Source organism: Pezoporus wallicus, unplaced genomic scaffold (assembly GCF_028554395.1).
Source record: "Pezoporus wallicus isolate ANWC-B61680 ecotype Strahan unplaced genomic scaffold, APGP_CSIRO_Pwel_v1 contig_3817, whole genome shotgun sequence".
Taxonomy (NCBI): Eukaryota; Metazoa; Chordata; class Aves; order Psittaciformes; family Psittacidae; genus Pezoporus; species Pezoporus wallicus.
Window position 1 is genome coordinate 9762743 of NW_026635157.1, and position 14984 is coordinate 9777726.

The following is a 14984-nucleotide window of genomic DNA, read 5'->3' on the forward strand; positions in this document are numbered from 1 at the left end:
AAAAGAATAAATGAGGTCTGAATGCATCAGAAAGGTAGCTACATCATCACTTTTCCTACAGCTTTTTCCTTAAGCATTTCCTCTTTCTATCCTTTGTCTAAGAAAATGAGCTTACTGCACATGTATAATAAGAAATGAGAAAAATATGATGAAATAAATATTTCAAGATGAATATTGTTTGGTTTGAGATTCTCCTCGATTAAACAGGCACTGTATCAGGGCATTGTTTACAGACTTTGTCCTGTCATCTCTTGAGACCTTGCAAAAGGAAAGAAGAAGTGCCACTTTCATTCACCTTGAGCATTTCCCAAGGGGACATTTTCATAAGAGTTTCATAGCTAGCATTTCCTGTTAGGAGAGCACATGGGAGATGAAGGGAAAATTCAAAGGTGAACAGGTACACCTAACAGGGGTCAGACAGGACTATGTACAGGGAAGAAAAAATTAATGTAGGTGCATTTTAAAATTTCAAACGTTTACTTTTAAAAAGTTCTAAATATATTTGCACAAGATCTGGATATAATGCAGGAGTGCATTCATGTTTTTAGGTTCTTGTCTTAGCTTTATCAGATCCAGAGCCATAATTACAGAAATTACTCAAAATTAAGCACAACTTTGCAACCTACCTTTGAAAGCTCTATACATGGGAACAATATTGCTGGTGAGTAAGGCATCATACTGCTCAAGAACAGAAGAATTTAAGTCTATATAACAAAAAAAAAAAAATTAATGAAATTAAATAAATATACAAAGAAACGTGATTCATATATCACTATAAGTTGCAGGTACAACAATTAAACTACATTTTACATTTAAACATTAGTATGATCCTACTGCAAACATATTTCTAAATTTATTTATACAATCTGTTCAATAAAGTAATTATCAAATTTGACAACAGGAAATTAATATTCATACGGAGGAAGCGGGACAGCCCTTTACTCCAACCCTTTACATCTTTCCAACCATCTTGTTCCATTTTTAAAAGAAAGACTTTAATGTTCTAAACTGAAAATATTTAGATACAAGTAGCAGTTGCCCTGTTTTTGGTCAGTCTACAAACACTGGAAACCTTTTTCTGCCCAACATGCTGATCTGAAGAAGTTTGTTTTGGTGCTTGGGTATATGTTTAAACATAAACCCACATCCAGCTGATTAAGACTTTCTAAGCTCTAGCTATAAAAAGAACCATGCTCACTGGGAGGATAGAGGAAACTGCGGGTGAAGGTCAGCCCTTCTGGGTAGTTGGAACAATTTTGGCTCCGAGCAACAGGGATTCTAACATCAGCCCGCAGACAGTCTGAAACAGTGGGAGGAAGAGGAGATGTGTTTTCCTGTGAAAAGGGAAAAAAAAGAAAATATCACACCCACGGCTGTGGCTAACCCAGTGCCTTGTACGGTTCTAACCTTCTAGAACAGACTTCATTGAATCTTCTCCTATTTTCATAGTGAATCAGGTCAATGCAAGTAATGGACACTGATGTTTTCTGCCTAGTGTTTTTCCTCTATTTCTGTTTTTAGGTAATTCAGGGAAATCCTTATGCAGCGTGTAAAATTGCAGGAACAAAATAAGGTTATACCTTAGGCAAAAGCAGGTGACAAGTTTGGCTCATTTGTCACTTTTACATATTTCTGGAAGCACCAACTTGATGTCACATCCTCCTGGAAAGCCTCTAGCATATAAAGATGAAGCTATCACCTCGTCTTACCATCTGAGAATACTGTCTCTGTAATAAGAGTCTGTTCTGCTGAAGAGTTGAGGCTAAATAAAGTCATTCAGTAAATTCAGTATATTTTACTGGCTAGCTTCAATGAGACATGTTAGCATGCACGGCAGCTAAGACCCGGCCAAATGTGATTATGATCAGTACAATTGTTTCTATAACCTTTACTTTTTTTTTAATTTCACCTTTACCATAGTTTTACGATATCATTAACTAAAACATCAGGATATGCTTTTCTGTGTTTAACTGGATCTTCTTTTTCATACTGATTTACATGTAATTTATTTTCATTTTGGTAATAGAATGTATTTATTTGCCTTATACTTTTATAAATGGTAGTAAAACGTCTAAATTGACTTTCACTACGTTGTTTATTTTGATCGCCTAAGACCAAGCATTAAAAAAGAACTGGAATGTTCTTTTTGCACCTCTTAGTACTCCTTGATCTACTTACTTAGTTACTTGTATGAGAATTCCTGTAGATGCCCATATTATGGTCCGGTTGTATATTAATGGAAATTGTATATATCACATGGAATGAAATATAAAAGACAAAAGACTGACACCTGAACAGATAAGCTGAAATTGTCAAGCAAACATAAATCTTGACACAAAACTGATATCCAATTCATCTGAGCATTTTGTCCATTCTAGTGTCCAAATCAATAAGGCAGGGTTACTAGATAAGGGTTGCTGAAGAAACCAGTATTTTAAACATAATAATTGAGCTGTGGTAATCAACAATGACTTCAACTTCTTTATGGTCTCCAAAGGAAAACCTAAATCAAAGTAATAAAGGCCTGAGTAAAAATGCCAAGGACTACCCTGAAGAGAACTTCATTCTTCTCATTCAATACAGTGGTCACACCTGTTATCCAAATACAGGAGGGAATCTACATTTGACCTCTATTATGAATCTGAAGTGATGAGGACACCACTCAACTCTCTTCTTATTATTTCAGTTTTCTTGAAGCTGTCTATATGAGCTATGATCACTAATCCAAATGCCAAGGTGGGAGGTCAGTGGTTTAGATCTGTCTGTCACATATACATCATCATTGTATTCATACATTAAGAGGTGAAGACTGCTTATGGCTATTTCCATTGGACATCACAGAGGAAAATTCTCCAACTGAAGAGATAAGAATTCATAATGAATTTATGATGTCTCAAAATACAAAAAGGCAACCACTCAAGAATATTTCAGGGTTTTTTTCAAGAATCTACAAGTCAGCAAGTAAACAATACCAAAAAATGTTGAGAGATGAGATCTCTCATAGTTATGGCTGTGTCACCCTCAAGTACAATGGGATCAACAGTTAACGTAACCCCAGATTGCAAGCCATATTGCTAATAGATTTGATATACTCACTCTACTAAACCTCTATTCATTTCCTTTCCTCAAAATAGAGGAGTAAGTTATTTTTAAACAGATCATCTATCCATAAGAATAGAATGATTCTCAAAGAAGCTGTTGAAAGTGCTTATTTACTAAGAAATGAGATCTTGACAGCAATAAACACCTCTTCAAAACTCAGAATAAGAAAACATTCATCACCAATTCAACACCTTTAGCCCTTTTAGCTCTTCATCTTTCAAGTTAAAAAACCATAATGTCTTCTGAAGAAAGTAGTTACAATTAAAAATAGCTTTTCCTATCACATCATGCATTACCTTTTCTGACACAGGTCATTGTCTTTTGCTGAGCTAGTAATTAATGTTGGGAAGCATGAATTATTAGCATTCCAAGACAAAATTTAAGCATCTGCTGTGGTCTGTCATGTCAACTTCAGCCACCTCCAGGAATTTTTTTTTCAGTAGTCAAAGAGCATTTCTTCATGGCAACTTAGAAAAAGGGTCAAATTATAGGGGGAGTTAACCCCATGAATTTTATTTCATTTACTGACCATGAAAATTCCAACAATTTATTCCAGAGCCACATACCCTTGAACTCTCAGAGACTGATTCAGCCATAATTATGTTTTTCAGAAATTATGTAATGTAATAGACAGCAAATTAGTAGAATATACAGAAATATGCATTAGAAAAAACTGTCTTGCAGACTTACATAGAGGTTTGATAATAGGAAAATGGTGATATTTGTAGGAAAGCTTAAAAACTTCTGATTTTGGAAATCACAGACTGCTTTTCCTCAGGAATTGACAGGCAAGTTGGAATACTGTCTTGACAACTTTTCCCTGTTACAAAACAAGCTTCATGGAACCAACTTACCAGCAGCTCTATTCTTTTATCTTTTGTGTCCCTAACAGATGGCCATTCCCACTTTTTTTAAACAGTATTTTAAGATAGTTGAAATTTAAAAGATACCAAATTTTTTTTTCAGAAAGAAAAAGAACGGCCTTAGTCACATAATACCCGTCAGTCCTTAACCAGGATTCCTGGTGGATGAATTACATTTTCAATCCATTATATTACATATTTATGAATAGTAAAGATATTTGATAACATACAGGCTTATTCACAGTGTATGCAGTCCATAGTGGCATCCAGATATCATAGCTGTATCCACTCACATACTGATAGTGGGAAAGGAGGCAGTAGACATTTTCCTTCTGAAGAACTATGGGTCTCCCATATGGCAAATGATATGTGTTTGCCTCCTTAACTAGGATTTAAACAACAATTATTGATTCATTCTTCTATAATGTTTTGCATGGTACAAAGGTTTAAGAGAGAAGAAAAAAAAAATTAAAACATTAGTAAATACAAATAAAATGAAAGGTAAACATGGGCATGTGTTTCAGCTCTTAGCTTGAGTGGAACAAAAAAATGTAGAAAATAGTTTTCATGTATGTTTAACATACAAAAGTCAATGTAATATATCAGACTTGTTTATTTGCAATTTCGTATCAATATAATTTTTTTTTAACTTATCTTGCCAGTGGTGTGAAAGTTACATCTTTTTGTCTAGGAAGCATTACAGTAGATCCTAAAATTTCCAGAAACCCCATAAAAAAGCACACAGAAATATCTATGGAAATTTTTGATCAGAGAAAGGAAAAGTTGTGGTTACAAGGTGGGGAACATATAGCCTGGACGTGCTCAGGCTTTCTCCAAGGACCACTGAAACCTGTATGGTTTTTTTGCTAGATTTTAATGGGAATCTAATAGTATCAATTAACATTGTTTAAAGAAATAAGAAAAAAAAATAGAAAAAAAATTATTGTTCTAATTTGGCTTTCCTACTTCACTTTAAATTGTAGTTAACATTGCAAAAATTCCCACTGAAACCAATAATATAAAATGTAAACCAGGCATAGATTTTAAAAATACTGCTGTCTTTTTCATTTCTTTCTACTTACTTTCTTCTGTAGTGAGATTTAACCTCTCATTTAATACTGAAATATTTGATATCTGTAAAATATAAGAGAATCATTCAGAGTGAATCTGTAATATAGAAAAAAAAAACAAACAAAAAGAGAACACATTTGACTAAAAAGATTTAAAGATCCCAGAAGCCCCTACTTACATGCATACATGTGCATCCCAGGTCATCTATAGGAGTCAGACGGGAAACTGGGCATGAAGAAGGAGATGAGACTTCTTTTGAATGTGAAGGATTGTAAAAAGGGGTCTTTAGGAGGTGATTCAAACTGCCATGTGTTCCATTGTTTGGTGCTGGTGTTATATGCAGCAAATCTGTTGAAACATTTGAAATTATAAACAGATTTTAAGACTAAATGGCATTTTTAAAAGTCATTATCTTTCCAATTCTACGTAGTTCCTATGCATTCATTCTAGAGAAGAAATAGCTTATTCTGTTATTTAAACTATTATAGTAATTACTACCATCAACTTCCAATTTTCTGGATATGAAGGTTCATTGCTATCTTCCACTGCATCAAGATTTCATAATTATGCATTTGAGTACTGTTGATACAGTTTTATACATTGCCATAACATTCATGAGATTAGATGATGTAATGCAAAATACAAATGTGATTTACTGCAAATGCATCACATTGTGAAGCATACTAGCTTATTGCATTTTTGTATGATGCCTTAATCCATACTTTCTGAGGCTCATACTTCCTAATTACTAACTGTGGGGACTGCAATGGTCCTTCTTAAGTTATAAGCAAGAGCAGTAACTCTCGACAAGACTCTTATCCCACAATTATTCCACAGGCGTCATTTCAACAGCAAGTGCATGTGGCAGGAGTTCTCTCCGATTGTTTAGTGGGATTCTTGTGCAACCAGAAACAAACTTCAAAGCATAACAATTTAGGGCAGTTAATCTTTTAGCACTGCACATAACGCAAAAGAGCATGGCTTCAGTCTTTTGTGCAAAAAACCTAGCTTCTGAATGAGTACATTCAATTTTCAGTTACTCTTCTTTTAGCTCTTACAACACTGGTATTTGAAAACACTGTTGATTTATCACGTAAAGTACTGGATTGCTTCTACTCACCACACAGAAGGTTGTAAACCTCAATGTTTTCAAAAGCATCCACTTCAGTCTGCTCTTTAAAGCTTGGGCCATATGCTAAGAATATAGCCTAGGTTGTAATAAAATAAAAGTTGTTATCTTAAGGAATCCAAATTAAAAAACAATTCATTTGCATTTTACAGAACAGGGACACTGGAAAAAAATGTTGTCTTTTCACAATCATTAAAACTTAAAATGCAGGATTGTTCTGGTAAGGAAGGCAAATTTTTTCCCATTGCATATAATTTGAAGAAAAACACAAAATAGAAATTCATTTCTCAGGGTACTTTAAACTATATAATGAATTGGGGTGGTCTTTAATATTTTGCCACTTATTTACAAAAATTATTGTTTGCTATGTTTCAGACTCACACCTTTTTATGTTTTCATTGCAACAACCAGTAACAATACCATATCAACAAACGCACACTGCAAAAACTATCACATATTCTATATCGTGGTGGTTCATCTAGTACTTTGTGATTTTCTACGTAAGAAGGTGCAAGACTTGAATAGAAATCATCTTACCTCCATACTTTTAAATTGGTTGTTATAACCGTGGTTACCCCCATCACAGTATGTGTAACTTCTGTCCCTAAGGAGAAACCATCATAGTGTAAATAAAAATGGCACAAATAGAACCAGTTAATAACAGTCATCCTGACTCAATGGACTCTGTATCATGTCTGAAGAACTGACTCTCGCATTATACTGTAGCACTTTTTGTTTATCCAGTGTTCACTTTTATGAAATTCTCTTTCTCCTGTAACAGAAACTGCTATGGACTGAAATAAATTATCCTAGGTAGTTACTGAGTGCACAGTGAACCGATGTTTTCAAAATTAATTGAAAAAATGGCTATTATTGAACTGAGGCCTTCACCCTGCGTCAAGTTTCAGAACAAGTGTAATCTGCTTAGGAAAAAATTCTCAGTTATATTCTGTGATATCTGCATTTTAATATAGAACTTAGAATGTGAGAACTCTGCTATTAGTCTCTGTGTAACAACATAAATAAGACTGCAAGGTATTCTGTCCTACAAGACAGTGCATTTTCACCATGGATTCTAAACAGTGAAGAAGGGATGTGGATGTGTGGGAGGGGTTATAGAATTGATAAACATGTCAGAATAGTCTGATTTATAATGACTAACACTTTTTAATTTACCCATTGCTGAGATACATGGGAGGATAAAGAGGTAGTCATCCCACACTGATTCAATGTACAGTTGTCAAGCACACGCATCGTGTTTTTAGAGGTGTAAGAACATTTGAGCATAGTTTCAAAAAGGGTAAATATGAGATTTTTCACAGGGTATTTCTTTTTGTATGTCCAGGATGATTATTTGGTTGCTTCAAAATAATCAAGTCATATATTAATCAGGCATTTTTTTACTACTTGAATAGCTTTGAAATTCCAAGCAGGAAATTCCAACCTACTACAACACTCTAGCTCAGTAAACTCAGTACTGCTACTAACACCACAGGATTTGTACTGAGTTTTCAAAGCCTCAGGACTAAGGCTTTTCTGAACTGCTCTTGACTTGCCCAGAGCTATTTTGTTTTATTGTTTAGCTCTTACAGCAATTTTTTGTACTGCCAAGTTGGTTATGTCTAATTTTTTATCATATCAGCTTATCTTTGCATGGCAAAGATACAGTTTCTGTACAGAATGGAGACCCCAAGGCTCTGAACTGACCAATGGTCAATTAAGGAAATACAGATCTGGAACTGAATAAAACCAAACTTAGAGAGGTAAGAAAGAGAGTAAAAAACAAATATCTAATACATGTAGAATGCACCATATCTAGTGAACTGAGATGTAATGTTAACTCTCGAGCCAGTGAGGAATGAGCAAGCTCTAGTGTTAGCATACATACAGGAAGGACCCAATTCAGATCACAGAGTAAGGAAGAAGAAACATCAACATCATATTCCTCTTGCTGAAGGACTCATAAATTCTGGTTACTGGCCATATTGACACATGTACCAGACTGAAGCCATCAACCTGAGGATTCAGAAGAGCAGTGGAGAGGTGACTGTAAAGCCAGGAAAAGGCTAGATACCAGGAAGGCTTTGTACAACAATATTAACTGCATTATTTTTGAGACTTTTTCTGTGTAATAATATTAATTTCCTTGTTTTCTTTTGCTTTCCTTTTTTTCTGTAAAAATTTGATCCAGAGTAACGATAATTCTTTTATTACAATGTTAAGATTTGAATCATACTAATAATACATTCTTTATGTATAAGGCATGTTTACTTTTTACATACAGTAAGAGTTTAAAGGCAAAAAACATGGAAATGTAGTGAGTCTAAAGCAAAGCAGGAAATGAGGCACCTGTGAAGGAAATTAAAAGGATGAGAATGGAATGAAAAAGATAACAGTTCCACAAATTATGATACCTCACAGCCAGCCACTGTCGATCCACCAAAAGATTAACTTTATCAATACGAATGTTGTTAGCATAGTGAAGTCGTTTTGGCAAGTCAGGACTCAGATAAGGCTTGAAGTGCTGAGGGGATTTTTTGCACTGTGCAAGAGGAAAGAGCACTGTCATGAGTTTTGCTCAGTTTCAAAAATAAACCACCATTCAAAATTATCACAACTACCTCAGTGACAGGAATGTAAGCACAAAGCACATTATTCACAGATAGCTTTTCAGATAACTTGCAGATTTTTTTTGGCCCAAGAAGCAATGGAAGGAAAAGTGGCTTTTTTTGGAACTGCTTGAAAATATATTGCTGTAATATGTATAGCAAGTTCACAGATAATGTGGAAAAAGTACACTTCAGGTTGAAGGACATTTAGTAGTATTCTTTTGTCTATATGTCCATCCTAATATCATTAGTATATAGCATGTAAGATTACACTCTACAAGAAAGTTTCTTGGCAGTTTATTTCTGCCATCTTCTATTACTTTACCATTTAATTAATAACAAAGAAAAGCAAGTATATATAATGCAGCATAGTCTAGGGTTTTAGCTGCAAGACTGAATATTTATGCCACATAAATGTCCAGTGCTTAGCTATTAGCTAAAGGTCTTACTTTTCACATCCACATTTACTGTGGTAATATATTGTGTTAGCAGGCACACCATGAATGAGTTTAGCACTGGGAGCCTAATGACAACCATATGACACACTGCAAAGTTTTAACTACATATGGCCATCAGGAGCCATTCCAGCTGGTGGCAAGCATCATGGCAATGTTTCAGGTGCGTTGGTCCTGGTCAGGAATCCAGCACTGTGACAAAACAGAACATCTAAAATGCTGAGGAAAGAGCTGCTGGGAAGCTGGGTAAGCTAGAGAAGTGGATTTGTTTTACCACATAGGCAGTACAAACTATAGCATGCTTGGAGTCTGATCTGACATCTTTACCTCTAAGTACTAGAATAGTACACCCTGCACAGAATGACATTAACAGCTGAAATTCGAGTAAATGTGCTTGGATAGCCATCAAAGAAGCATAGTAGAATCCAGGAACATGAAAAATAAGGATTCAGTGGATGTGCTAGCCCAGGAGAGGTAGTCATTCTACAAAGGATAATCTAACTAAAGGGAAAAACAGAGAAAATCAATATATAATATGACCTTATGTCTATTGATTAGCAATTAATATACAAATATTTTGTATTTGTATCCTTCACTGCCCAAAGGCCTCATTCTAAGAACTGAAAGGGAAAAAATAAACCAAGTTTTATGAATAAAAAAGGAAAGAGGAGGTGTCCTGATACCAGATTGTTCCTATTAGGCAGAGATGTCACATCTCTGTAACTACTAGCATTCGCAGTTTCAACTGGGGTAGAAAACATGCAAATTGTGCTATCCCACTCACAATGCTGCTCTTTTCATATGACAGATTCCATATCATACAATGGAGTAGGGGATGTTGCATTGAAAAGACTTCTGCTATTCCCAGCTATTGATACCCTACTCCTCCGTCTGCTTTGGATACTGGGGAATAAAGGATGTGTTCCTATTCATTCAGAATATAGAAAAAATTAAACAGGAACATTAAAAAGGAACGCTGACTGCCCTTTGGGCTTCAGTGGCAAGCAAAATCTACATGGAATATTGCACAACTGAGTTCAACAGGTTGAAGGAAGACCTCTAGTGGGGATTTATCTGCAGTATACCCAGCTGAGACTGCCAGAATTTTTCCAAGCTGAGAACATTTATTCTAAAAGTATTGGAACATCTGTCTAACGCTTGGATTAGGACTAGTCACAGAATAGAAAACAAACTGGCAATGAAGGAAAGAAAGGAAAATCATGGCAATACATAAAGAGCAAGCAGTTTAAATTTATCGCCTTTCAGTAAATATAGGCTTGGTATTCCTTTGTTTTGCACTCTTTCTGCAGCCCTTAGTTTGCATCCTTCAGAGTTCAGCTGTCACAGAGCATACGACAAGGAGCAACAGTCTACATGGGAGACACAGACAAGCTTGGACCTGCCCTGAAGTACTACATCGAAACAGTCTGGTGGGGATCCAAGCAAAAATATTGGTATGGGGCCCAATGGTAGTGCAGCATACCTAAAAGCACTGCAATTACTTAAGTGGTATGTCATAAAAGATCCTAAAAGGGACATACTGCAAAAGGGCAATCTTGCCTAATACTCTATTTCTAATCAGATCTCCAGTATTTCCATAATCAGTATTTCCATAATTCTAAGCCATCCCACTTATATACTTAGAGACAAAATGTCTAAGAACAAATCAAGTACTGAATGAACCTTCTTTCTGGTACCTGCTCTGTTTGCTCCAGGCTTCAGGGATTTCTTTAGTCAGAGGTTGCTTATGGATCCTGTTTAGTAGCTCTTACGGGCCTATCCTCCATTAATTTGTCCAAAATCCCACCATCTATTTATATTTTCAGTCTCTACAACATCCTGTGGCAATGTGCTTTACAATGTCATTTTCTGTTGTGTGGATAAATTGCTTTAACGTAGTCTGGGTGCAGTACTTGTGGCCCAGAGCTAACAGATGCCTGTTATCTAAAGCATCTTTGTGTTGTATTCTGTTCTATAATGAAAATATACCCTGCTTTCTCCATGTGAAGCCATCCACTTCTTCTCTTTCAAAGCGAAGTACAGAAAACTTTTCTTCTGAACAGAGATCCCCCATGGCAAACCTTTGTGCACCATCTCTGGACAGCTTTCAGAGCTACACTGTACTATTTAAACTGGCACTGTAGTCTAAGTTTTTCATGAACTGTGCTTTTTGATCAGATTCTTAAGAGGAACTATGAGGAAAAATTATGAAAATATTTACTCACTGTGAGGTTTTTAACAATTCCTTCTGAGTCAACTGTTGAAAAAGAAAAGATGAGTTAACATACACTCAAACAGCTGAAAGTTCGAAGCCTCATAAGAAAAATTTCAACATGCTTTTTGTCTGTAGAATCGGATTTCTTCATTAGCCTATAGAGATTATGGTAGCCATAATCTTCCATGGGTAGGACTGTTACATTTCCAAGGGTAACTGTCTGTAAGTGTGGTAGCCTGTGAAAGAACCTAGTACTCTGGGCACAGCAGGACAGACTGTAGAAAACTGCCAGGGAGATGACTGCCTACACCTAAAGCTGACACACCATTAGAACCAAATTTTCTTCTGCCACATAACCTCTGTTTGAAGTATAACCATTTTTACACTGAACTGGACCTGGAGCACTTGTCTTGTGCTTCCAGCAGCAGCCACAGAGGAAAGTTCAATCTATCTTAGGATTTTCACCTTCCACAATTTCAAAGACTGATTTTAACCTTTTGATGTTAGCTGTCTAAAAAACAAATATGAGCACTTTACAGAAGTAAAATTCCTTCAGAAAAAAGAAGACCATTAGAGGAAAGGTGTCAACAATTACATTGAGATTAAGACACATAAAACCCATCATTTTTCTCTCTTCTGCTCATTACTCTGCTCTTGTCTTAGACTTTTACTTAAACCAAGGAAAGCCTGCTTCATGTTGTATAAATATTGTGCCTACAAATATAAATACAATTAGAAAAGATTAAAAAGAAGTACAATGGGATCCCAGCTTTTATTTGAGATCTGAAAGAATTATGCATTTTAGAATACTTTATGAATTCTAGAAACTCACTAAATAGAGCACTTCCATGGTTTTACCTCTTTCCTTCTTTTCCTGCATACAGAAAGTCTGAGGATTTTTTTTTTCCAGTCTGGTAGCACAATATCTATTCCAAGTCACAGTCAGCTCACATGGTTTCAATTTTGTGTTCTTTTGTAATACTAGCTAAAGGGCCTAACCAAGGCTTAGATCCCAATGTGCTAAGATTCAGATTCCACAACTTTGTATGCATGGTTAGAAATAGTCACTGCTTGAAAAAGTCTTAGTCTGCCAATGTTGCACAAGAAACATCTGAAGAGCAATGCAGTTACGAAAGACCTCAAGTTCCAGGTCAAAACAATAGAACGATCTTTACTTCATCTTTCCACATGCCAAGAAAATGGAAATCAGAGTCTGCAAAAAGATTTTCTAACCTTCAATTTCATCTAAAGGGGTCATTCTTGAAAACAATCAAACAAAAACTTAAAAAAAACTTCCATGGATGTTTAAGCCAGGTTCAGTGAACAGAAAGCTGTTCACTCTGCTAATTACTACTGCTTATCCATTTTTCCCTATTTATTCATTTAGTTCCTGTTATATTGATTGTGCAATCCCAGGATTGATCCACACTTACATGTATAGTAGTCCTCCGGAACATTTCTTGCTCGAATGCGAGATGCAGACCCAGCATATATGTAGAAATCAATCTGTTCAAAGTAATTAGTCATATATTCTAACTGTGTGCAGTAGGTCGACTCCATCCCTGAAGGATAATATAGAAACTGCTATTTTTTATATGCAATATATGGCAAGGAAGATAAAATGAATTACAAAATCTATCAGAACTAGTAAGGACACATACTACACGGACAAATAAAACAATGTCTCAGTAAAATTTAGATTGAAAAAATAACTATATACATTACCATGATCAGCTAAAACAATGACATTTACACATTTGTGCAGGTTTCTTTGTTTAAGTCCTTCCATTAGCATCCCCAGTGCTTGATCTGCTAGCTGTAGGGCTTTAAGTACCTGTGAGATAAACCAGTTTTGTTAGAATTTTTGTTTCTGATTTCAAGTTCTCACTTAAGTGTAAACATCGAAGTTTGAAAAGCCATCTTTTCTGTCAGTTTTCAGGTTCTTAACATTGTTTCTTCCTTTCTTTTTCCATCATCATTAATTATGTGCAGAGTTCCATTGTTCTATCACAGAATATGTGACTTACAGAGTCACAATTATTTTTTTCCATTACCCTAGAAAAACGCTTTACAACACGTTTATTAAAATAAAAGATTAACACATTCAGATCAAATTTGTTCCTCATTCCCAAGTTTATATAAAAAATCAGATTTATGACATTAAATACATTTTTTTTAGTATGAATACTAAATTTTATTAACATTGAGAAGTGTTCAAAAAATATTTACACACACATATTATCTATAAGACCACTGTAGCACCCAAGAAGGCATGGTGCCTTTCTCTCATATATAGTCCCTTTAAACTTCCTACAGAAAACCACTGACCACCACTGAAGTGATGTGGGAGAAATCCAGTACTACCTGCCCTGCAGCCATTCACAGAGGATGGTTCTTTGCTGTTGATTTACAGGAGCAGATTTACAGTTGCTTAAATTCATAGTACAGCACCATTTTTAGTGTGATTTAGAAAAACACAAAAAAATACTTACACCACCACTAACTGGTCCAAACGAATGTCCAGAAGAATCTGGTTCTTCAATATACAAAGTGTAGAAATCAGGCCTCAAGTTAGAAATAAATAAGAACGGAATATTATGAGAATTTGAAGACAGCAATAAAAGAACATTTATTAAAAAAAAAATAAACAAAAAAAAAAAAACAAACCCCACGAAAATTAAAGTCAAATTATAAATAACTTCTTAAAACCTTAATAAAAGTCCATACAGCAAACATAATTGTTCAGCTTCCTCTGAGTTTTGTAATTAATCAGCTTGGACCATTTGAAATTATAATTTCAGAAACAGTACCCAGTATCTTTAATTGGTATCCAGAAATCACTCAGAAAATCTTGAAGATCTCAAACAGCAAAGCAAGCTGTTCCTTTGAGATATAAGTGGAACTACTGCCTAAAGGATCTCTTCCTGATTAAGCAGTGAGACTCTAGAAAGTATGTCCTAACTGCAAATATGTTAGGAATTTTTTAACAAGATATCATATAAAAGATTGCACTTAGTTACATGTCACAAAGTCGAGCACCACAATCAGTAGACATCTACTTTTCATCCTGAATTACTCTCTGCAATTACTTTCAGATATGTAACATTTCTTGTGCAATATCTTCCATATGAGATCTTTCATCCATACACTTAGACTAGACACTGTGTGTTCCATGTTTCCTCTAGGCCATGCACCAAGGAAAAAGACACAACAATAAAAGAAAAATTACAGTACATTCCATTCAGATATATGTTCACTTTTTCATCTTTGCTATCTACAATCTTATCCTTTAAATGACTAGCTGTACTTGTAGAGCAGGCTTAAGTTCAGCAAATTATCTGAGGAAGATTACATGTTTCACAAACACCAATTGAAATTTCAATTGCTAAGCATTAAAATCTTTCTAACTTATAGTTTCACAAATCAGATAGATATTACTGTTACCTCTCAGATTTGGTGTAATCAAGCCATTTCAATATTCCTGAAATTCTCTGTTCATATGTAACTGAACTGAAAGAAAAAAAAAAATATGAAAAAAAC

At 35.1% G+C, this 14984-nt stretch overlaps 1 protein-coding gene across 1 annotated transcript in view; it reads right to left on the bottom strand.

The window, feature by feature from the left end:
• The window catches only part of ENPP3 (ectonucleotide pyrophosphatase/phosphodiesterase 3), a 36569-nt gene that overhangs the window by 5015 nt on the left and 16570 nt on the right, over nt 1-14984 (bottom strand). Inside the window, exons 10-22 of the mRNA XM_057408578.1 lie at nt 14889-14954; nt 13937-14009; nt 13170-13278; nt 12878-13006; nt 11455-11486; nt 8580-8707; nt 6703-6769; nt 6157-6244; nt 5215-5384; nt 5048-5099; nt 4196-4350; nt 1199-1334; nt 627-704 (exon numbers count right to left, since the gene is read on the bottom strand). Coding sequence (XP_057264561.1) covers nt 627-704; nt 1199-1334; nt 4196-4350; nt 5048-5099; nt 5215-5384; nt 6157-6244; nt 6703-6769; nt 8580-8707; nt 11455-11486; nt 12878-13006; nt 13170-13278; nt 13937-14009; nt 14889-14954 — 1283 coding nt within the window. The remainder of the gene's footprint in view (nt 1-626; nt 705-1198; nt 1335-4195; nt 4351-5047; nt 5100-5214; nt 5385-6156; nt 6245-6702; nt 6770-8579; nt 8708-11454; nt 11487-12877; nt 13007-13169; nt 13279-13936; nt 14010-14888; nt 14955-14984) is intronic.